This window comes from Vigna umbellata, chromosome 2 (assembly GCF_029865625.1).
Source record: "Vigna umbellata cultivar VRB3 chromosome 2, Vumbellata_1.0, whole genome shotgun sequence".
NCBI classification, from domain to species: Eukaryota; Viridiplantae; Streptophyta; class Magnoliopsida; order Fabales; family Fabaceae; genus Vigna; species Vigna umbellata.
The window spans coordinates 39,661,602-39,680,684 of NC_142166.1; the positions used below are offsets into that span (position 1 = coordinate 39,661,602).

The following is a 19,083-nucleotide window of genomic DNA, read 5'->3' on the forward strand; positions in this document are numbered from 1 at the left end:
ATATATATATATATATATATATATATATATATATATATATATATTATATTAAATATTAAAAAGATAAAAAATGATGTTTTATGTAAATTAAACTTGTTGATATAAAAAATGTAATATTGGAAATTTACACTTTAATCTTATAAACAACCAGTCAAGTACAAAAATATGTTAATTAATTATAAACAATTCATTTAATATCTATCAGTTTTTCATTAATAATTTTCAGTTTATTCTTACATTTTTACTTATTTCTAAACTACTCATACAACCAGTTATGTGACTAATGTGAATACTTATATATATATACATATATATACATACATATACATACATATACATACATATACATACATATACATACATATACATACATATACATACATATACATACATATACATACATATACATACATATACATACATATACATACATATACATACATATACATACATATACATACATATACATACATATACATACATATACATACATATACATACATATACATACATATACATACATATACATACATATACATACATATACATACATATACATACATATACATACATATACATACATATACATACATATACATACATATACATACATATACATATATACACATATATATACATATATATACACATACATATACATATATATACATACATATACATATACATATATATCTATATATACATATACATATATATGTATACATATATATATATATACATACATATACATATACATATATATATGGGGTTTGTTAACGCGCGTACACCTGTTTTTCAGTTGGTACATTTTAGCAATGTGTACCGTATTTTAGTAAACAAAAATACTTTATATATCATAGATTCTGAGTTTTAAGGTTAAGGGTATTTTAATAATTTTCATTCTCAAAACTAAAAAAAGAAACCCCTAAACCCTTGCTCACCTTCTTCATTCCTCTTAACCCTTTCTCTTTCATCTCTCTCACTCCAACATTTTCTCTGTCATCCTATGGTAGCTTCAACTGAAAAAAATCAGAAACACTCGCCTAACCCTAATCTACCTTCCTTACTTATCTAATTTGTTTTTGTGATTTGTGAAGCTAAATGTTTTATTTACCATTACATTCTTCTGACTTAATTTTTAATTGGCTAAACTTGGTTTGATTTTGATCTTGGTTTATTGATGATAGTGTGCCTGCAGAGGGGAAGTTTGTAACACACAAAATTCTAAAATTTAAAATCGAAATTTAATAATAATCAGAAGGGAAAATATATAACACAACTCTCCAATCAAAAATCAACATCAACATCATCAATTATTTTGTTATTAAGTGTAAAACAAATGAACGAACAGAGAAAAAACAACAAATTGCAGTGTCGTTGGTTGTTGTGTGTGGGCGAGGAAGAGTATGAAGATTCATAAACATTGGCTGTTAAGCAATTTCTTACAAAATATGATTATATAATGAGTTTTCATTTTATAATTTTTGTCTTATCTAATTTTATCTAATTTTCACAAGCATAATGACATCAAAGGAATTGGTAATTGACCTGTAAAAAATCAGAAACACTCGTTGTTAATGACTCAACTCAACTTGTTTAATGACAAGTGTTTCTGATTTTTTTTAATTAGGGCTACAGTAGGGATGACAAAGAAAAGGTTGGAGTGAGAGAGATGAAAGAGAATTCATGTTGAGAGGAATGAGAGAGGTGAGTAAGGGTTTGAGAGTTTTTTTTTTTTTTTTTTAGTTTTAAGAATGAAAATTATTAAAATACCCTTAACCTTAAAACTTAGAATCCATAATATATATAAGGGTATTTTTGTCTACTAAAACTCGGTACACATTGCTAAAATATACCAACTAAAAAACAGGCCTACGCGCCTTAGGAAACCCATATATACATATATACATATATATATATATATATATATATATATATATATATATATATATATATATATATATATATAAAAGTAAAAGTAATTGTTTTTCATAAATTAAAATTAGCTTAAACGTTATTATCTTATTAAATATATATTTAATTAAAATAATTATCTTGGTAATATTTTGTAAATTAAACATTATTATTTATTTAATTATTTCTAAAACTTACTATTTTAATAAACTAAAATAATTATTTATAACAAAAAATAATTTATAAAATTAATAAAAATTATTTATATTCATTTTTATAATTATGATAATAATGATCTTTTTAATTTTTTTTCAAAAAAAAACTCAAACACATATATATATTTTTGATTTTTGATTGAGATAGTGATATATATCCTTCAAGTCATAAGCTTTATAAATGTTTGGCCTTATTTTTTTTTACAATTCATTTAATCAAACATTTATCTCGTTTTTCTTTTTTTTTTTTATTCTTTTAAATCACAAAATTGATAAATGAGCAACATATGATTTTTTTTATTAAATATTTAAAAGAAAATGTTGTATATTATTTTAGCAATAAATTGTTAACTCAACAATCAGTATCTATACATCACATCCAATGAGGCATTAAAAGTAAATGAAATAATGATTAAGGTGATGTGTTTCTTTTTAAAAATTTGGTAAAAAAAAGAGCCCACGGGCTAGCCCTGACCCATAGGGCTTTGGGGCTATTTAGTCCTGTGGACTAGGGCTAATCCCTATGATTGGGGCTTATTTGACAGGTCTAGACATCACAGTAAAAGTATGATGTGACATTGTAATATGATAAAGTTTTAATTTAGTTTCTATATTTAATTTTAGTGATGAATATGTTTTTTATCTTTTAATTTTCAATTAAAATTAAAATTAGTTACTCTTTAAAATTTTGGTCCAATTTAGTCCTTCAACTTTAAAAATGTATGCATTTAATCTTTTTAATTAAATTTTATTAACTTTAAAAATGTATGCATTTCATGATAGCATTTGAATTGTTACACTGTTTGACACATTTTTTCCTTCCATGTTAATTGAAAAATGCTTTTAAAATTTCAAATAAACTTAAAAAAATTTGGTTAAAAAAATTAAATTCATACAATTATAAAGAAGAAGAACTAAATTAGTTTAAAGTTTATTTCACTTAAAGTTAAGAGCGGAAAAACATATTTAACGTTGATTTTTCTTATTTAATTTAGTTCTAACTTTCGTTAAAATTATGCAATATTGTCTCTTCTTAAATTTGAACAAAATTTATTTATTTTTCATAAATACTTTTATTAAATATTTATGAAATTATATTTAAATCAACTCTAACATTTTTATAAATATTTTTATTAATTAAAATAAAAATGTTATTTATTTAATTTTTTTAATTAATAAATATATATGTAAATCTTTATATGTCTAAATTTTTTATTTATATTAATAAATTTAATAGTTTTTATATACATGAACTATTTTAACCAATTTTTTTATATAATAGTTTTTATATACTTAAACCTTATAAAAAATTGTTTAAAAGTAATTTATTTGAATGGAATTTACGTTAAAGTTACATTATTATTATTATATTAATTTATTTTGATTATTAATATTCTTAATTTTACTTTTTTTAATAATTTTATTATTATTTATGATTTTCTAGTTATTGCTACTATTATTTATAAATTTATTTTGATTATCATTATTTAACTAATTTTTGATATTATTAATATTATTAATTATTTATTATTATATAAATTTGTTTATCTTATGATTTAATAAAAATATTTTTTATTATTATTTATAAAAACACAACATAAATACAAATTGAGCAATCTGAATCGAATTTTACATAAAACAAGACTATGTCTCTAAATTTAAGTATAATGTAATATCTCTTTTTTTTCTTCTTTTAGCATTCCAAATATGATCCCTCAAATTTTTATTTTTTTAATTGTAACCAAATAACAGGAATCCGCACCTCGTTTCTTTCTCGCATTAAAAAAAAGAAAATATTATATAATTTATATATATTAATAATATCCCACATAAAGTAAGGAGAAAAAAAGTCCCATAAGTACAATTGCATTTGTTTGTATTACAAACGTTTTTCATAAAGAGAATTTTGTTCTTCAGTGTAAATATTTGTACAAGATTTCACAAGAGAATCATATTAGAAAAAAGTTATTATACTATAAAAGATCTTTTTTAGTTTTCAAAAATATAATTCTAGACATATTTCTTTCTAACAATTTTATAGCTACTGAAAATATAATCGTATTTTGATGATTAAAATTCAAAATAAATATACAATTTTTAATTAAATATATGATAATAGTTATATTAATATTAATAACATATAACATCCATCAACATTTCACTCAAAATTAAAAATTAAAAATTACTATAATTTAGAATTATATGTAGAAAAGTTGTTCATTATTTAGTAGGGAATCCGCTTCATGATATAATAAGTTTGTTGCTTTTCATTTAAAAACAACTCCCAGGTTTTATCTGTAATATTATTTACCAGTTTAATTAGATTCAACTAAAAAGAAAGATATAAAAAATTATTTATTTTTATTAATTTATAATTTTCATTTTTAAATTGTTAAAAAATAAGATTTAAATCTAATATAATTTTATAAAATTTAATTATAAAATGAGGTTTGTATTTATATATATATATATATATATATATATATATATATATTATAAATTAATTATATTTTTATTCACGTGAGATTTCAATATATATTTTAAATATAAAATTAGATATTAATATATGATAATGGTTTGATAACAAATAAAATAATAAATTTTGTTAGATTTAATATTTTATTAAGAGATGGATTTAAACTTAAATTTATAAAACGAATTGCAAAATAAAATTTACTATTACATATATTATAAATTAATTCTATGGACTTTGAACCTAAACAATTAAAACCATCTACAATTTTATCTCACATTCAAAGTGGATAAAATAACTTAAATACACTTTACATCATACGAATTTTTTCATTCACGAAATTAAAATGGTATTAAATATTTAACAGAACATTACACCCAACACTAGATGAGCATATTCTTTACATTTATACAGGGCAGTGATGTCGCAATTGAATTTAATACTCTTTGCATTTCCTTTTACCTTTCATTTATGGTGATACTATAATACAAAAGAAAATCATTACTTGATGGGAAAATTCACATATAATAAAACACTTAAAAGAAACCAAATTTGAATGGATCTTATTTAATTATTTTATTTTTTAGGTTTGATCATTCTATATATTTCTATTTTTTTTATTAAATCTCATATTGATCTTTCATTTATTTATTTTTTTAATTGATTTCTATTTGTGAAAAATTAAAATAATTAGACATTTACGATTAAATTGATTGAACAATAATAAAACTACGTTGATATGAAACGTTAATACAATGTAGCTAGATGATGTGGAATTTCGTATTTTTAAAAAAGAAAATTGAAAAAAGTTTCGTTGAGGTCCTAATTTTTTGTTTTCGTTACTCTTCCATCTTAATTTCTTTTTGGTTTAATGTCTCCGTAGGTCCCTATTTTGGTCATGAATTTCAAATAGGTCCTCTTTCTTTTCGGCGTATCAATTGAGTCCTTGTTTTTGTAAAATTGAATCAATTACAGGCCTGCCGTTAAATTGGACAAACGGCCGTTACAGTATTGGTTACGTGGCATGGTTCAGTGCAGTTACTAATCAGACGTGACATTTAAAACGATTTTTGTATTAAATAATTGGTATGCACAGATGTATATTAAGTTTTGGGTAAGGGCAAACAAGGAAATTTGAAAAAATTAAAGGGCAAGACGTTTTAATTGAGGAATGCAACTGAGATTGGGGAAAGAAATTGAGGGTTTTTATTATTAGGGTTCGCGTGAGAGGCCAAAAATCGCGATCCTAAGTTCGAGCTGAAGCGGCAGAGTGCATGCAGGGGTTCGTGTCTCGGTAGGTCAGGTGTGGGTCCTTTTGTTGTTGGAAGCAAGAAGCTGAAGCACGTGGTGAGTGGAGGTTAATCTCAAGGAAGGTCAGTGTTTGTGCTTTATTGTCTTCGTTTTTATTGAATCGAAACTACAATATTCGGTGGTGGTCCCCCATTGATGTATGGTTTGGTCTGTGGTTTTGATTGCATTTTGGTGGTCCCCCATGTATGTTTAAAGTTATTTGACATTGTCTGAGTGCGTATGTTTAAAGTTATTTGATCTCTGTGCCTGTTTTAATATATATTTTTTTTGTCGTGATATGTTTTCATAATAGGTCTGTAGATATATTTATGTTGTGTTATGCGTAATGGAGGACGCTATTGTGTGTGTCTTCCACCATGGAGGAAAGTTCATTAATGATAGTACCCTAAAGTATGAAGGGGAGACAACAACTTTGTCCTTTGACCCTGACATGTGGAGTTTTTTTGTGGTTGTCAGTGTAGTCAAAAGTTTAGGATATGAGAATTTTAAAGATTTATGGTACTGTTTAGGAGGGGGTTTAGTGTTGGAAAATAGGTTGGAACAATTGATTGATGACAGAGGTGCCATGCATATGGCTAACTTAGCTAGGCTTAATGGTGAAATTCATTTATACGTTGTCCATGTAGTTTCTGATCCCGAAGTCATTCATATGCTTGAAGACATTACTAATGATGAAGGAGAAGTTGAAGGTAATGGTACAGTACAAAAAGAGGGTGAAGAAGATGGTGATTTTTTTCAAGTAAATGGTGAAGGTGATGGTGACTTACAAGAGGTGAATGTTTGTGAAGAAGATGGTGACGGTGTTGAAGTAAATGGTGTAGTTGATGGTGACTTACAAGAGGTGAATGTTTGTGAAGAAGATGGTGACGGTGTTGAAGTAAATGGTGTAGTTGATGGTGACTTAGAAGAGGTGAACGAGGGTGAAGAAGATGGTGGTGCTGTTGAAGTAGAGGTTGAAGGTCATGGTCACGTACAAGAGTTGCATGAGGTTGAAGAAGAGCAAGAGTTGAATGTGTGTGAAGGAGTTGTGGAGGATGAAGTTTATCTTTGTAGTTGGAGTACATCTACTGAAGAAGGTGATGTACATGGAAATAATGAGTGCTTAGAGGGCCTAGTAGATGTGAGTGTTGAATGTGATATAGATGGTGATGTAGATGGTAATGTCGAAGTAGAAGTAGAAGTAGAAAGTCTTTATGACAGTGATGATGACCGTGATAATGTCAGTGTTGAATGTCATGATCATGACGATAGAGGATTGTCAGATTTTGAGTGGAAATCTGAGGAATTTCTTAGTGCAACAGATAGTGATGAAGAGGTTAATGACAGTGAAGGTTATGGGAGGTTTGGTATTTTTTGTATACCAAAAAGTATGGTAGACTTTATATGGGAAGTTGGGACTTTTTTTGCAGAAAAGCAAGATATTTTAGATGCTCTAAAAGGGTATGCCTTGCAAAATGGGAGGAATATAAAGTTTGTAAAAAATGACAACAGAAGATTGAGGATGAAGTGCTTTGGTGCAAAAGGAGAATGCCCATGGACCATATACTTTGGTTATATGGAGGCTGTAAAATCATGGCAGCTGAGAACTAAAAAAGACATTCATACATGCAGCAGGGAGTTCAACCTGAAGTTAGTTGACGCCAAGTGGTTGAGCAAAAAGTTGGTGAAAACAGTTAAGGAAAATCCTAAGATGAAGGGTGTTGATATTCGTGAAAAAGTTCAAAGGAAGTGGAACATAGGTATATCAAGGTCTATGGCTTATAGAGCCAAAGCTATTGCTTCTAATCAAATTGATGGGTCCTTTAATGAACAATATAAGAGGATATATGATTATGCGCATGAGTTGTTGGAAAGAAATCCAGGATCTACAGTTAAGGTCCATGTTGAGAATAATGAGGGTGAGTTAATTTTCAACAAATTTTACTGTTGTCTGAAGGCATGCAAAGACAGTTTTGTCTGCTGTAGGTCAATAATTGGATTAGATGGAGCCTTTTTGAAAGGGAAGTATGGTGGTGAGCTGTTGACGGCTGTTGGGAGGGATGGAAATGATCAAATGTTGCCCATTGCATATACGGTGGTAGAAGTGGAAAACAAAGATTCATGGATGTGGTTTTTGAAACTTTTGATTGATGATCTTGGTGGTGGAGAAGTATGTTCTTCAATTACTTTTGTCTCCGACCAACAAAAGGTAGTAATCATATTTAAATTGCTTCTTTCGTATATTGGTTCATTAATTTGATATGGTGATTAATGTTTTATGTTAACACCACAGGGTCTACTACCAGCCATACAACAGTTACTCCCAGGTGTTGACCAGAGATTTTGTGTCAGACACTTATATTCAAACTTTAGGAAAAAGTTTCCTGGTAAAAATCTGAAACAGCTGATGTGGAGGGCAGCTACTGCCACTCATCCACAAAACTGGGAAAGGGAGATGAGAAACATTAAAGATATAAATGAAGACGCATTCAAGCATTTGATTGCCAATTTAATGAATGACAATGATGCCAACTATGTATGGTTTTCGATGTATTACAATGTTTTGGATGTATTACAATGACCAGGAACTATTTTGTCAATGACCAGGAACTGTTTTGGATGTATTACAATGTTTTGGATATATTACAATTTCCTTCTTTGACGTCTTATATAGAAGTGAGGCCGAACGATATCGATCGTAAAGGTCGAACGTTGGAAGGCAGGGACCATATGTTAGGGGCTGGAAAGTGTACAAGAGAAGAAGGTGTGGGAGGGAGAGAGAGGGGGACCGAACGCTAGAGGGAGGACGACCAGACCGAACGTTTGGGAACACGGAGGTAGTTGGAAGAGCGATACAGGAGGGTGGACGACCAGACCGAACGGTCTTGAACACGGAGGTAGTTGGAAAAGCAATACAGGAGGGTGGACGACCAGACCGAACGGTCTTCACCACGGAGGTAGTTGGAAGAGCGATACAGGAGGGTGGACGACCAGACCGAACGGTCTTGAGCACGGACGTAGTTGGACGAGCGGTAGACAAGGGAGGACGACCAGACCGAACGGTCTTCAGCACGGAGGTAGTTGGAAGAGCGATGCAGGAGGGTGGACGACCAGATCGAACGGTCTTGAGCACGGACGTAGTTGGACGAGCGGTACACGAGGGAGGACGAGCGATAGACACGGTAGGACGACCGGACCAAGCGTTAATTATTATGTAACATTGCTGTGAATAAAATAAACATTAAACAATTTTCAAAAGGCCTTAAAACCTGCTACATTAAACCAAAACCTCAATTTATTATGTTTATCACTTCAGTAACACAACTTCATTCCTTCACATCTCGTCATATACATAAACAGTTACATCCTAACAAACAGAAAAACCCGGCTAATTTCTTCCTAAGAATACGATCAACACTACTACATTATGGATTTATAATCCATATTGAAATTACAATAATATTAAGTAAAAAAATAAAAATAACCAATCCTGTCAACACCTTCATCCATTTCTCCACAACGTTGACAGATTTAATCAAATCACTCATCATCTTCGATCCACCTCCCATTTCTCCTGTCTTTGACAAACACTCATGCTTTTCTTCCCACTTCACATTCGTATAGCTTTTGTCATTACCGTCTTCACAACACCATTTGAAGAAATTGCAACCACCTTCATGTCCAGTCTGTGAAAAAAATATCAATTAAAACGACTTTCCACTCAAACAAAACACTACTTCTACACGTTCTTACCTTGTACTTAGGGCAGCTCCAGAATTGCTTCCCTCTGTTCTTAGCAGTTCTAGCTGTTCTTACCACTGTTTTCTCTCCACAGAGGCAAAGGGGTGATACACCATCAATGGTAGATACTCCACCACCACGAAAAACGACATCACAGTTTTGATTCCGCCACCCATTGCATGTCGAAGATGAACAAGAATGCGACTTCTGCACTTCTTTATCCATCACTTCGAATCGAACAAAGAACGCGCACCCTCCCACTTCCAACTACATAATCTTCACCCACGAACACCGGCGCTTCGAATCCAAGAAAGAATGGGATTTTTTCCCTCACGCGAACCCTAGTAGTAAGAACCCCCAATTTCTTTCCCCAATCTCAGTTGCATTCCTCAATTAAAACGTCTTGCCCTTTATCGCGATTTTTGGCCTCTCACGCGAACCCTAATAATAAAAACCCTCAATTTCTTTCCCCAATCTCAGTTGCATTCCTCAATTAAAACGTCTTGCCCTTTAATTTTTTCAAATTTCCTTGTTTGCCCTTACCCAAAACTTAATATACATCTATGCATACCAATTATTTAATACAAAAATCGTTTTAAATGCCACGTCTGATTAGTAACTGCACTGAACCATGCCACGTAACCAATACTGTAACGGCCGTTTGTCCAATTTAACGGCAGGCCTGTAATTGATTCAATTTTACAAAAACAAGGACTCAATTGATACGCCGAAAAGAGAGAGGACCTATTTGAAATTCATGACCAAAATAGGGACCTACGGAGACATTAAACCTTTCTTTTTACATTTGTTCAATTTTTTTTCTTAATCTTAATCATTTTAAGTACTTGAGTGAAACTCTTAAGTTAAAATCAAGAGGATATAATGATATAGAACTCTAAGTTTGTTAGTAGTAGTCTTGATGCAAATTTTAAACATCTTATAGTATACTAAATGATACATACATTTGTAGATGTTAATAATGGTTGACTTATGGTGGAGTTCCTTATTCGTCATATGTCTACCATGAGTTTTGAACACAAACATTGAGGAAATCTCAATTTCTGTATAAAACTCTAAAATAAAAAAATCTCCAATTCCTTTCTATTTTTGTTTTCCCCAATTTTCTTGAAAACTCTAATTACTGAAAATGTTGTTGTGAAACTTACCTTTTCAATGTAAACTCCATAAGCATTGAAGGAGGAAAGGTGGGTAGGGTGGACATGTAGCATGCGACCTAGGGTGTTTCACAGTACGTGCTTTTTCCCATTTGTTTACTTTGTTTTTTAGACAACGAGACTTGAGATTTTGCGGGAGTATCTTAGTATTTTCACTATTTTTGTTCTTTATTGCTTAATTTATATTCGGATTTGTGTTCTAGATTTTCAATGAGTTACTTCTTATAGAATGTTTCAGTAGAAAGTATTTGTTAATTGCTGAATGATACATTCTACTGATAAACGTAAAAAATGTATCTAAGACTGCAGGAGTGAGTCACCTATCACTTAGGGTTGAAGGGTCCAATTTTTGAAACTGTGAGTGACATGTGGGCAGTGGTGAAAAACATTATGGTAGGAAGACGTCCTTAGGAGGGACAAACCCAACGTGTGTATAAGAAGAGAACCGTGACGAAAAAGATAATAAAGAAGAGTACAATGACGAAGAACCATAAACCACAATCAACAAAATCGAAGAAGAAGAAGTATCAAGTTCATCAATGTTTAACGAGAAGAAGACTGTGGAAGAAGAAGAACAACAATAATCATAAATTTCCTTTAATTAGGTATCAACACGTCACTATACCTACTTTGGTGATCCACGTCATTTAAAAAAGCTTCATCAGCATGTCATGTCAACATATTTTCAATTTTCATTTAGACAATTTAACAACACCTGGACACATACATACATACACACATACACACAAACACACATACATACATGCACACATGCATGCACATATACATACATGCAGACATGCACACATGCATACAAGCACACATACACCACATTTCTATGTTTCATTTGACAGAGCATAATCACCTCATTGATGAAATGCTCAATTTGGTTAGAGTTATTAATTCAGGACTTTTTATTACGACAATTCTACTGTCAGGTAATATTCCTTTGTAAATTGTTTCGTCCCCACCTTTGCCTAAAACCATCTTTTCATTGAAATTGTTGGTGGCCTCTTTTAGTTCTTCCATAGTAATGATTTTTGTCAATTCATTTTATCCATTCTACCTGCCTATATGTTGTTGTAATAACATGACACCGTTTAGTTAAAAAAAATGTTTTTTTGCACATACACACATACATACACAGACACACTTACATACACACACACATACACACATACACACACACACACACATATACACACATGCGTACATGCAAACACATATGCATAGATGTAGACATGAACATATGCATACAAGCACACATGCGCATAGACACACATGCTCACATATGTATGGCAAGTCTTTTCTAACCCTTCAACCTTAAACAATGGCTTACAATATTTGCAATATCCATTAGTTGCTCAACAATTTCCTCATCTATTATGTGGTCATCGACAATGTCAAGTAACCGACCCTCCTTCATTTTGAAGAATGGAAGTGAATCTCTAGGTTTCTATGAGTCTATGGCCTTTCAAAAGATAATGTCTTTTCTCCTCTTAGTAGTTCGACTAGGACAACTCCAAAATTATAGACATCACTTTTCTTCGTTAACTGGCTTGAGTGGAAGTATTCTGGGACAAGATACCAAGTCTCCCCAACACCCAAGTTTTTAATAGAGTTCGATCAAGAGGAATAATCTTTGAAGCTCCAAAATCAGAAACCCTTGCAATGAAATTGTTATAGAGTAGTATGTTTGAAGTTTTCACATCTCTATGAACGATTCATACATGGGTAGCTGAATGCAAGTATGCCAAGGCCCTAGCAGTTTCAAATGCTATTTGTAATCTTCTTTTCCATATAAGTCTTAAAGGTTTGTTTTGATGGTAGAGATGCTCGTAAACAGTTCCATTAGGAACGAATTCATGAAAAAGTAAGGGAACCTCTGTCTCTAAAACACATTCCAAGAGTTTCACCACATTTCTATGGTTGATTTGACAAAGTAGAATCACTTCATTGATGAAATTCTCAATTTGGTATGGGTTATTAATTCTAGACTTTTTTATTGCTATAGTTCTATTGTCACGTAATATTTCTTTGAAAATTGTTCCCTCCCCACCTTTGTCTAAGACTATCTCTTCATTGAAATTGTTGGTAGCCTCTTTTAGTTCTTCCACAGTAAATATTTTTTTAATTCATTTGATCCATTGTACTTGTTTATATGATGTTGTAATAACAGACCACCATTTATAAATTGAAAAAAATGTTCTTTTACTCATACACACATGCACACATACATACACACATACACACACAAACACACATACACTCACACACACATGCACATGTATGCACACATGCATACAAACACACATGCACACATACACAAATGCACACATACACATATACATATGGTGGGTCTTTCCTCCCTCTTCAACTTTAGACAATAGCTTGCAATATTTGCAACATCCATTAGTTACTCAGCATTTGCCTCATCTATTATGTCGCTATCGACAATGTCAAGTAACCGGCCTTCTTTCATTGAAGAATGGAAGTGAATCGCTAGGTTTCAATGAGCCTCTAGCCTTTCAAAAGAGAGCGTGTTCTCTCTTGTTAGTAGTTCGTCTGGGACAAATCAAAATCTATACACATTACTTTTCTCCTTTAACTTGCTTGAATGGAAGTATTCCGGGTCAAGATACCCAGTCTCCCCAACACCAAAATTGTTAAGAGAGTTCGATCAAGAGGAATAATCTTTGAAGCTCCAAAATAAGAAACCTTTGTAATGAGATTGTGATCAAGTAGTATGTTTGAAGTTTTCTCATCTCTGTGAATGATTGGTACATGGGTAGCTAAAGGCAAGTATGTTAGTGCCCCAACAGTTTCAACTGTTATTTGTAATCTTCTTTTCCATTTAAGTCTTAAAGGTTTGCTTTGATGGTGGTGATGCTCGTAAATAGTTTCATTGGGAACGAATTCATAAATTAGTAAGGGAACATTTGTCCCTAAACAACGACCTAAAAGTTTCACCACATTTCTATGTTTCATTTGACAAAGCAGAATCACCTCATTGATGAAATGCTCAATTTGGTTTGGGTTCTTAATTCTGGACATTTTTATTACCACACTTATATTCTCCGGTAATATTCCTTTGTAAACTGTTTCGTCCCCACCTTTGCCTAAGACCATCTCTTCATTGAAATTGTTGTTGGCCTCTTTTGTTTCTTCCACGATAAAGATTTTTGTCAATTCATTTCATCCATTGTACCTGCCTATATGTTGTTGTAATAATAGGCCATCGTTTAGTTGTAAAAAAGGTTTTTTTACACCTGCACACATGCATACACACACATACACGCATACACACTTACACATACACATACACACTTACACATACACACACATGCACATGCATGCACACATGTATACATGCAAACACATGCATGCACATATGCATACATGTAGACATGAACATATGCATACAAGCACACATGCACACGTGCGCACATACACACATGCACACACATATACATACATATGGTGGGCCTTTCCTAATCCTTGAACCTTAAACAATGGCTTACAATATTTGCAAGATCCATTAGTTGCTCAACATTTGCTTCATCTATTATGTGGCCATCGACAATGTCAAGTAATCGACCCTCCTTCATTCAACAATGGAAGTGAATCGCTAGGTTTCTATGAGCCTCTGGCCTTTCAAAAGAGAGTGCCTTTTCTCCTCTTTGTAGTTCGGCTAGGACAACTCCAAAACTATAGACATTTTGTCTCTAAACAACGTCCCAAAAGTTTCACCAAATTTCTATGTTTCATTTGACAAAGCAGAATCACCTCGTTGATGAAATGCTCAATTTGGTTTGGGTTATTAATTTTATACTTTTTCATTACTACACTTCTATTGTCAGGTAATATTCCTTTGTAAAGTGTTTCGTCCCCACATTTGCCTAAGACCATCTCTTCATTGAAATTGTTGGTGGCCTCTTTTAGTTCTTCCACGATAAAGATTTTTTTCAATTCATTTCATCCATTGTACCTGTCTATATGTTATTGTAATAACAGGTCATTGTTTAGTTGCAAAAAATATTCTTTTACACATACACACATGCACACATACATACACACACATACACGCATACACACATATACACTTACACACACATACACACTTACACATACACATACACACACATGCACATGCATGAACGCATGCATACATGCATGCACATATGCATACATGTAGACATGAACATATGCATACAAGTACACATGCACACGTGTGCACATACACACATACACACATGCACACACATATACATACATATGATGGGCCTTTCCTAACCCTTGAACCTTAAACAATAACTTATAATATTTGCAACATCCATTAGTTGCTCAACATTTGCCTCATCTATTATGTGGTCATCGACAATGTCAAGTAATCGACCCTCCTTCATTGAAGAATGGAAGTGAATCGCTAGGTTTCTATAAACCTCTGGCCTTTCAAAAGAGAGTGTCTTTTCTCCTCTTAGTAGTTTGGCTAGGACAACTCCAAAACTATAGACATCACTTTTCTCCGTTAATTGGCTTGAGTGGAAGTATTTTGTGACAAAATACCAAGTCTCCCCAACACCAAAGTTTTTAACACAGTTCGATCAAGAGGAATAATTTTTTAAGCTCTAAAATCATAAACCTTTGCATTGAGATTGTGATCAAGTAGTATGTTTGAAGTTTTCACATCTCTATGAACAATTGGTGCATGGGTAGCTGAATACAAGTATGCCAAGGCCCCAGCAGTTTCAACTGCTATTTGTAATCTTCTTTTCCATGTAAGTCTTAAAGGTTTGTTTTGATGGTGGAGATGCTCGTAAAGAATTCCATTGAGAACGAATTCATAAACAAGTAAGGGAACCTCTGTCTCTAAACAACATCCCAAGAGTTTCACCACATTTCTATGGTTAATTTGACAAAGAAAAATCACCTCATTGATGAAATGCTCAATTTAGTTTGGGTAATTAATTCTGGACATTTTTATTTCTATAGTTCTATTGTTAGGTAATATTCCTTTGTAAATTGTTCCCTCCCCACCTTTACCTAAGACCATCTCTTCATTGAAATTGTTGGTGGTCGCTTTTAGTTCCTCCATTGTAAATATTTTTGTCAATTTATTTTATCCACTGTACCTGCCTATATGTTGTTGTAATAATAAACCACCATTTAATTGAAAAAAATATTTTTTTACACATACACACATGCACACACACACACACACACATACACATTCACACACATGCACATTCATGCGCATATGCACACATGCATACACATGCATACAAGCACACATGCACACCTACACACATGCATATGGTGGGCCTTTCTTCCCCCTTCAACCTTAAACAATGGCTTGTAATATTTGCAACATCCATTAGTTTGTCAACATTTGTCTCGTCTATTATGTGGCCATCGAAAATGTCAAGTAACCGACCCTCCTTCATTGAAGAATGGAAGTGAATCGGTAGGTTTCTATGAGCCTCTGGCCTTTCAAAAGAGAGTGCCTTCTCTTATGTTAGTAGTTCGGCTAGGACAACTCCAAAACTATAGACATCACTTTTCTCCGTTAACTGGCTTGAGAGAAAGTATTCTAGGTCAAGATACCTTAGTGTCCCCAACCCCAAAGTTGTTAACTGAGTTCGATCAAGAGGAATGATCTTTGAAGCTCCAAAATCAAAAACATTTTCAGTGAGATTGTGATCAAGTAGTATGTTTGAAGTTTTCACATCTCTATGAATGATTGATGCATGGGTAAAAGAATGCAAGTATGTCAAGGCCCCAACATTTTAAACTACTATTTGTTATATTCTTTTCCATGTAAGTCTTAAAGGTTTGCTTTGATGGTGGAGATGCTCGTAAACGTTTCCATTGGGCACAAATTCATAAACAAGTAAGGGAACCTTTGTCTCTAAACAACATCCCAAGAGTTTCACCACATTTCTATGGTTGATTTGACAAAACATAATCACCTCATTGATGAAATGCTCAATTTGGTTTGAGTTATTAATTATGGTCTTTTTTATTGCTACACTTCTATTGTTAGGTAATATTGCTTTGTAAATCGTTCCCTCCTCACCTTTGCCTAAGACCATCTCTTCATTGAAATTGTTGGTGGCCTCTTTTAGTTCTTCCACAGTAAAGATATTTATTAATTCATTTGATCCACTATAACTGTCTATATGTTGTTGTAATAACAAGCCATCGTTTAGTTGAAAAAAATGTTATCTTACACATTACTTCAAAATTTTAAAAGTAGAGACCTAACTAAGACAAAACAAACTAAAGGACTGATTTGAAACTTCCTGCCAAAAATAGAGACCTCAATAATTATTAAACCTATTTTTTAAATGTTTTGTTTAGATAAATTAATTAAAATTTAGTTAATCTTATTTTTCTAATTTAGATAAAGTATTTCAATTTAATATATTGGACTGAGTTTACTCAAGTTAAAGTCAAGTCAAGTCAATCCAAGTTTAGGTTAAATTGATTTGCTTTAAGTCCATCTTAAGCCAAGTAGGCTTAGGTCTCAGTTGAATCGTGTTAGCTTAGGCTTAAGTCAAATTGAGTTGGTTAAGATACTAGTTGAGCTTCGTTGACCCAAGCCTAAATTGAATGAAGTTAACTTGGGCTTAGGTTGAGCTGAGTTGCTCAAAGTCTAGGCTAGGTCGAGTTAGCTTGAACCAAGATCATGTCGAATTTGTTCTTGTCTAAGTCGAGTCAAATTGGACCAAATTAAGGTTGAGCCAAGTAAATTCATGTTTAGGTTGAATAAAATCAATCAAAGTCCAGGTTGACCTGAGTTGAGGCAAGCTTAAATTCTATTGAGTTAAGGTAAATCCATATTCATTTGAATTGGGACCAACTCATATTAAACCATATTAAACTAAGTTTAGGCTCAAGCTAGTCATAGTTTGATCACTGCTAAATCAAGCTTAACACAATCAAGACCAAATCAAGGTAAGTAAGTCTAGTTAACTCAAGCAAGTCAAGTTGAAACATGAATCGACTAAGAATAATTTAGAATAGATTCAAGTTCGTTCGAGTTGAAGGCTTATCCATATTTGATTGAATTAAACTAGACACAACTATATGTATATAAAAAAAATTAAATTATTTCTTTTTATGAAATTTAAAGTTCTTTTATTTTAAGTATACATTTATTCTAATAAAATTTTATAATTTCATTTTTCTAAAATTTTATATCTAAACAACATATTTTGTCATCAAACATTTTAATTTTTTTAAAAATAATCCTATTAAAATTACTTATCCAAATACCCTATTAATTTGTTTAATATTATTCATTTATGGAATGTGGATACAACGGAGAGATGAGCTGCTGTGCGTACGTAGAACTGAGTGATATTAAAAGATGGAACAGTAAATGCATTTATAAGAATACATATTTATTGATTGTCATTGAATTGATGTAGCAACGTACGTGTCTGTCAAGCGAAACCGACCATAAGATGATTGAGGAGGGTGATGTTAATGTTGTGGTGCTTTAATGCACACCATGGGGTTTCTATCAAAAGTGGTCGTTCAAATCAAACGGTGTGGGTCTACCACCACTTATACATTTCTGTTTCTTCCTCATTTTCACTGTCGGTGCCTCTCCTTCCTCTCACGGACTTCTTATTATTATATGCTTCCCCTACAACTAGTTACAATAATAATCAATTAATAAATTCTGTTTCTCATATTAATTTACTTTTAAATAACTTTTGTCATAAATTATGAACATGACAACACGTATTGAGACAAATCGCATCAAGTATTATAAAAACTAAAAGATTCACTGAAATCCATAAAACAATATTTTTTAGATTAAGGATTAAACAGTTAAGAGCCCAATGTTTGAAGGAGGTTGGTGGGGTGTTTGATCTGATGGTTATGAAAACATTATTACTATTTTTGTTGCTATCATTATTTACAATCATCATCGTTTTGACAAAAAGAATGGCCCATATTCTCCCGGTGAAGTTGACTCCGTTCAAAATTAAAATATATTTAGTTAAGCATGAAACCTGCCAAACTAATGTATTATTGTATTAAGAAGATGATGAATATATCTCCTAGCATTTTTCTTGAAAAGAAAACAATTGGTATATTATGTAGTGAAATATGATAAAAGAAAAAAAGGAATGTCTGAGTTTACGCTACAGTGTTGACAATGATGAGGGCGTTATTAATAATAATGAAGATGTAACTGCTACTCATCGGCAGTTACAAGCAAGAAGGTGAATAACATATCTAGCATTGCTTACTAACAAAT

The 19,083-nt window shown here is 31.8% G+C and overlaps 1 protein-coding gene and 2 pseudogenes across 1 annotated transcript; all 3 read right to left on the minus strand.

Moving 5' to 3' along the window:
* Window positions 1–9,317: 9,317 nt before the first annotated feature.
* LOC148203970 (uncharacterized) lies at window positions 9,318–9,858 on the minus strand. The gene is made up of 2 exons (XM_088107548.1): window positions 9,646–9,858; window positions 9,318–9,578 (listed from the first exon to the last, which is right to left on the minus strand). Exons 1-2 carry the CDS (start codon window positions 9,856–9,858, stop codon window positions 9,318–9,320), a joined length of 474 nt encoding a protein of 157 aa, XP_087963674.1.
* Window positions 9,859–14,299: 4,441 nt separating this feature from the next.
* On the minus strand, window positions 14,300–16,011 carry LOC148203971 (putative wall-associated receptor kinase-like 16 pseudogene; annotated as a pseudogene).
* Window positions 16,012–16,039: 28 nt separating this feature from the next.
* Window positions 16,040–17,023, minus strand: LOC148203972 (putative wall-associated receptor kinase-like 16 pseudogene; annotated as a pseudogene).
* Window positions 17,024–19,083: the final 2,060 nt, after the last annotated feature.

What these genes read in the sequence shown, in the direction of transcription:
- LOC148203970 (XM_088107548.1), bottom strand. Translation starts at nt 9,858, where the DNA reads ATGGATAAAGAAGTGCAGAAGTCGCATTCTTGTTCATCTTCGACATGC. An exon ending in GGAGCTGCCCTAAGTACAAG is followed by an intron (nt 9,579 to 9,645) that starts GTAAGAACGTGT and finishes TTTTTTTCACAG; the next exon opens with ACTGGACATGAAGGTGGTTG.